General features: G+C 34.7%; 1 protein-coding gene across 1 annotated transcript; it reads right to left on the bottom strand.

Moving 5' to 3' along the window:
• Positions 1 to 870: 870 nt before the first annotated feature.
• LOC117546864 lies at positions 871 to 4,555 on the bottom strand. Its single transcript, XM_034217222.1, has 4 exons — positions 3,471 to 4,555; positions 3,180 to 3,335; positions 2,845 to 2,937; positions 871 to 1,523 (listed from the first exon to the last, which is right to left on the bottom strand). The coding sequence occupies exons 1-4, from the start codon at positions 4,158 to 4,160 to the stop codon at positions 1,215 to 1,217; spliced, it is 1,248 nt and encodes a 415-aa protein (XP_034073113.1). The 5' UTR covers positions 4,161 to 4,555; the 3' UTR covers positions 871 to 1,214.
• Positions 4,556 to 6,594: the final 2,039 nt, after the last annotated feature.

The following is a 6,594-nucleotide window of genomic DNA, read 5'->3' as shown; positions in this document are numbered from 1 at the left end:
CTGGTGCCTCAATTCAAAAACACTAAACACATTCAGGTTGTGTACATTTTTTCTTTTTTGCCAGTATTTACAAAAAAAATGCTTGTGGTGTTATTTCGGTTTTAGTGTTATTTTTGAAATAAATCTGCTCAAGACAAGAGACAAGTGTATCCTATGTTTCCTAATTGTTATTGTGTAAGTAAACCTTCCTAGAAGTGTTAGTCGGGTGATAAACATGTAAGGGCTGTGGCAAAGTCCACACACACACACACACACACACACACACACACACACACACACACACACACACACACACACACACACACACACACACACACACACACACACACACACACACACACACACACACACACTATTTACATACAAAAACAAATGTAATTTAAAAATAATTTTTTTTTTTTTAAAAACACTTGTATTTGGATGGAATGATTACCTGTAGTGATAATACAATTATTTTTACAATATGGTACCTGAAAAAGGTCAAATGGCACTGATGGTATCCAAATGTGCCAAAATGTGCACTCAAAGAAATAACTCATTGGATTAACTCAATTTTATTGTTGGCAGGTTTTCCATCCAATAAATATATGTGGCACAAACTCAAACTAATGGCATCCATGCAGTATAATGTAAATGAGTTAGTCCAACTCAAATTTTTCAAATAGAGTTTAAGTAAAATGATAACATTACCTTTATGAATTTAGATAATGCTAGTCCACCTAAATCCTATTTAATTAATTGAAAATGAAATAATGAGGTTAAATATAATTTAATAAAAATGTGTTACACATGATAGAAAACATGGTTTAGTTTTTTTTATTTTTAAATTCACATTATTCAAAACAATCCTCCATCCAATAGTGTTTTAAAATGAATGAATTCACACTGAAAGATGAAAAACATTTCTGAAAGATAATACCATTTTTAAAATGGCAGAGAAATGGAACTCCTATAATTAACTTACAAATCTCCCTTTGCCAAATACAATGAATACAATATAACAGGGGTATGCACTGCTCTTCTAACAGGACAATAACACATAACATGAAGAGTGCACTGCAAACACCAACATATGGAAATAGTGTTACAGTGTGTTGAAACAAACAAATACAGAAAAGCACAAATGATTGATATAACGGCTCAATCTGCTCTGATTAGGAAACTCGTGAATAAAATGACAACAATGAACTCATGAGTCACTTCTTTTTCACATTTCAATCGAACAACTTGATCTTCAGACTTTCGATTTTACCATTCAGCTTGTGCCCATCCAGATTCATCACTACCTTCTGCATGAACTCGAAGGTGTGTTTGAGGTTGTCCGGAAAGCTCAAATCCAGGGCATAAATAAGTCCCAATAGCATGACAAACCCCACAATCACGCTGCCCAAGTTGTCCATGACTATATTGCCTTCGATGACAATTCCCACGTCCTCTTGCTGCCCATCCACATCTCTTTGAAGTGTGTATATGCCCATGACTGTGTTTGCCATGTCCCTCTTGGCATCTTCAGAGGCAGTGGCCTGAACAAAGACACAAGCATACAACACATGTGTTAACTAAAACCTGAATTACTACATTTTATAGAAGCAGATTTACTTATGTGGCTCTCCTCATTGATCAAAACAGTTTTAGACTAACCCTCTGGTATCACTCAAATGTACTACCCAATCTGGCCACTCAGGATAAAAATGTCCACTTTCAAAAACTTGAATGATAAAATGATATGATAACAATATTATATTTAAATATTTTTCCCCCACACTTTTTGGGAAGTGTGGGAACATTTTTTAAATGGACAATTAGGGTAATTTGTACACAGTGTATTCGAGACCGATTAGAAAAATTGAAATTCCAAAAAGTATCTAGAAAAAACACAAAATCATTATAGCCAAATCTGATGTGAAAAATTACCAATTTGGACAAAAATGTCCTGAGTGATACCAGAGAAGGACCTCCAACACAGAACTAAATTAAGCTTGTAAGAAAATGTTTACATAAATAAATTATAAAGATATATTCCTGTATGTTCTGTTTGATTATCAACTTTATCTTATTTATTAATTCAGGTATTAAGTTATTTGTTTACATCCCTACTTAATCATGTAATTTGTTGTTATTCCTGTAGTTAATTATGCATTTACCTACTTATTTTGATATGTATTTGATTATTTATTATTTAATAATTTATTTCCTTGATTTATGTGATTATGTAATTATTCCTTTAACAATTTAGTAATTGCTGCATTCACATACCTTTTTAAACATGAATCTATTGATTAATATATTTCTGTATTTCAGCATTTATTTATTATTTTATTTATGTATTTATTCAATTATTTATAAGTTCTTACATATGTATTCATGTCCATATTTATTTATTCATTTATAGATGTATTTATATATAAATGTAAATATTTATTTCAGCATTCATTTATTATTTGTATTTATTTCCAGATATATTCATGTTTTAATTCACATTTGTATTTATCAATTGTATTCCTATGTTAATTTATAGATGTATTTATATCTGTATAAATGTATTAATTCACTTTTTTCTATATTTATTTTAACACTTGCCCGATGAAATTACTTCTGTATCTATTTATTATTATTTTTTTATTTCTGTATTTATTCATTCTTACATATATTCATTCCTATATTAATGTATACATTTATTTATTTCTGCATGTATTTATGATATGTGATAAGATATTTAGATGTAAGCAGGGATAGGGTTGTGTGCGCCATAGAATTTTCTTATTATAAATGTAAGTAATGGTGGTTATAATTGTGGGTAACACTGTTAACCACTACATTGAAAACATATTGTGATAAACATACCTGATACTCCTTAAAAAAAGAGTCTGGATCCTCGTTGAGGTAGATCGCGATGCTTCGCAGGATGCACCCCCTCTTGATGTGGATGTTTTCAAACTAAAGCAGGGGCGATAAATCAAAGACAATTAAGCACAATGCATGTGCAACAGAGCAGGTCTACAAAGTAGAGGGCTGTATCTGTCGTGTGTTTCCCTAAGCAGGACTCCTTACCCCTACATTTCCACAATAAGCTATTGCCTTAAAAACACTATAAAAGCAGACAATTTCTTAAATGTGTTCATATGAGCATGGACAAAAACAATACAGTGAAAAACGAGGTTCTCTGCATTTATACTAACCAAATCTGATATTGCAAGGGCTTCCTTGATTTGGTGGCCCTTTAGTCCTCCTTTGATCTTGAAGATCTTCAAGAGCTTGTCTGAGAAGTGGTCCAGCTGCCACATGAACTTTGATTGAAGTGGTGATGTTGTGATCCTCAAAAACTCCGCATTCACCTTAAAAATATTATTAACAAGCACAATACAACCAATTGTTACTTGTTTATTAGAATCACAACCATGCAAGGATGTAGACATGAATCACAAAGGATAATAATAAAAGACTGTCAACAAATACAAATATTTACTTACTTCACTCTGCTGAAACAGAGCAGGCCATCTGCATTTGAAGTCCCCTATCAAAGGCCTTTGCTCCACAATCTCAAGGCGTCTGTGAGAGAAGGTTTTTTCCATTTTTGCTTTTATCACCACTTCATTGTCACGCTTTTTCAGTTCTGACAATAAGGCAATTCTCTCGTTCTCCAAGCTTTCTGTGGTTTCGCCTTTTGGGTGCAGAGGAATGTAGTTTATTTCAGCTTTTCTTGTTTTTTTTATGTTTGCTGCAGCTTTGCCTTGGCCTGTTTTCTTGTGCTTTAAGGAGTTCACAAGGATTTCAGGATGTCCAAGACGGCCAAGCTTTGTACGATAGTTTTGCATTTTGTACTTAAGAGACTGTTTCCACCCCCCAAATCCTATCTTGGATCCTAGCTGCCCCAAACAAGGGTGGGCCCTCGTCAACGCTGCAGCTACCTCTTCACACTGATAGTCTTTTGGATATTTTGTGAATTTGATCATTTCTTGGGCTAGGCCATCAAGAATGACTCCTTTCAGCTTTAGGCCAGGCTGGAAGTATGTACCAGTTGTCTCAAACTCTGCATTCTGTAGATGAAGCTCAAATTCAGCCTCGTAGGTGAGCTTAGGAACCACAAAAACTGTGGGCCAGGATAACAATTGTGAGGCCTGAGCTTCAGGGGATGGATGCGGGGTTGACGTATACACCATATCATCACTGCAGCATGAGGCTATTGATGATGCAGGGATTAGAGACTCTGAGCTTCCAGTAATTGAGGTCTTATCAAATGAGTCAACTGTGTACTAAGTGATGGAGGGCTCAATATTTGACAATATAGGAGAGTAAATTACTTTCAGTGTGCTTTTATCCTGAATTTCAGACACTGATGTAAGATTCATGAACTCGTTAAAGTCAACATCCATGTATTGCAGACGGAAGTCCTCTTTCAATTGAAGAGATGTCTTGACAAATGTGTGCAGTTCTTCAACTGTTGCTGGGATTCCCGAATCCAGGGTCAGTTTTCTAGAGTCAGACTGGTCGGCAAAGATGATGCGCAGAAGCGCCCGACCTGCCGTTATGGAACACCTTTTAATCTAGAGCAGAAACAAGGTGAAAGAATAACAAGAAAGAAACACATTAGGATTATATCAAAGATGAACATAAAAATGTTTTTACAGTTTAACTGCCCCTTAAATGTGCATGTGTCTGCTGGAAATGTTTTAACAACAAATACCTGCTAGCTAGTTCCAAACTGCAGTGTTTGCCACATGCATAACCTGAAAAAGAGAATAAATAGAATTAGCAATTGACACTGAACAACTGACAATGTCACAGATCAGCTTGTGCAAGTATTGTGAAAGTAGCCGTGTACTTACCATAAATAAGAGGTTTCCCCAAGGTGCTTGTTAATGCTGATCAAACTGCAAAAGACAACAAATATATTTTAGAGGTGTGATTAAAATGCTTATATATTTGAATTTTCACAGAAAACACATAATTGCCTAAGATTGCACAACCCAAAAAACGTTTCTGCACAACTCTGGGTGCCTGCTTGTGAGTGAAGTAACCCATACAAGATTCACATATATATTATCTCATTATTTATATTAAATATTTGGCAGTAAAAAACTAAACTCAACTGAACTCCTACAGAAACGAGTGGCTCCACCTGTCCTCCTCTGCCTGCCTGCACTAAGGCCAGGAGAGAGATGGACACACCTGCTGAGCTTTATGATAGAAAATGGCAGCCCTTGCATGCAGGCTCTGCCTCCTATACTGTTACCTCATTCACTTGAATTACTCTTTGCATTTTTTGGTTGAATTTAAACTGAATTTCGGTGTACTGTGTTCAATGACAATAACGTTAAATCGAATGTAATATAATCTAATGATCTCCATTATCCAGTATCCAATGCTAACCGTATCTAGCAAGCTAGCTAACAAACCAGTTATTTGGCTAGCTAGCTTGCCTCATGCACTTTAATTACTCTTTGCATTTTTTGGTTGAATTTAAACTGAATTTCGGTGTACTGTGTTCAATGACAATAACATTAAATCGAATGTAATATAATCTAATGATCTCCATTATCCAGTATCCAATGCTAACCGTATCTAGCAAGCTAGCTAACAAACCAGTTATCTGGCTAGCTAGCTTGCCGCTTTACCTCATGCACTTTAATTACTCGTTGCATTTTTTGGTTGAACTTAAACTGAATTTCGGTGTACTGTGTTCAATGACAATAACGTTAAATCTAATGTAATATAATCTAATGATCTCTACTATCCAGTATTCAATGCTAACCATATCTAGCAAGCTAGCTAGCTTGCTGTTTAGACCCAACTAAAAACGGAGCAAAATATAACACGGTGGTTTCAAATATTCTTGTCGATATTATGAAAAGGCATTACTTGGAAACAGGGAACATTCTAAACTACTAGAAAAAACAAATACTTACCAAATAATAGACTTTCCACCGTCAGTTTCCCCAGTCAGTTTCCACAGTCAGTGTTAGACAAAAGGCGGCAAATGACAGAACGGATGTTGCGCATACGCAAAGGGGGTGTGCAAAGGGGCGGTCCCCAATGAAAACAATTCATTTTGAGTTGCTCTGTCTTAAATACATTTAATAAGTGAATTGATTAATGTAATTTGTGTTACACTAATGAACTATACTTAGGTTTATTTCTTAAATAAAAATATTTAAGTAAAGTGAAACCATTTTTAATGTGTCAAGTCTAAGAAGGGCTTGAATCATTTTTTTGAGTGTGCCCAAAGGTCAGTCTTTTTGCTAAACCTCTCTAAAAAGGTCAAATTTAACTTGTTTTGCCTCAATCTTGATACAGGGTACTTATTATATGTTATACTTTGGATTCCTAAAGCTTTTAGTCTACTATCCCATCATTCAAGGGTAGTTTTCACTATAAGTAATGGTTTTTTTTTAGGCGGGGGTAAGAATTTACCTTTTTTTACTATGTTCCATCTGAATTTACTCTGACTGAGAAATATCTATATTGATTTTGATACTTCTACATCCAACTCATAGATGTAACCTTGCTTTGATAAAATAAATTATTCATATAACCCTTTTAGAAGTTAAGTTATAGTAATTTGTTTTGGGCATAGCATTTTCGAGCCTGAAATCT

Source organism: Gymnodraco acuticeps, unplaced genomic scaffold, assembly GCF_902827175.1.
Source record: "Gymnodraco acuticeps unplaced genomic scaffold, fGymAcu1.1, whole genome shotgun sequence".
In the NCBI taxonomy this organism is placed as follows: Eukaryota; Metazoa; Chordata; class Actinopteri; order Perciformes; family Bathydraconidae; genus Gymnodraco; species Gymnodraco acuticeps.
This window is presented reverse-complemented; position numbering and strand designations above follow the sequence as displayed.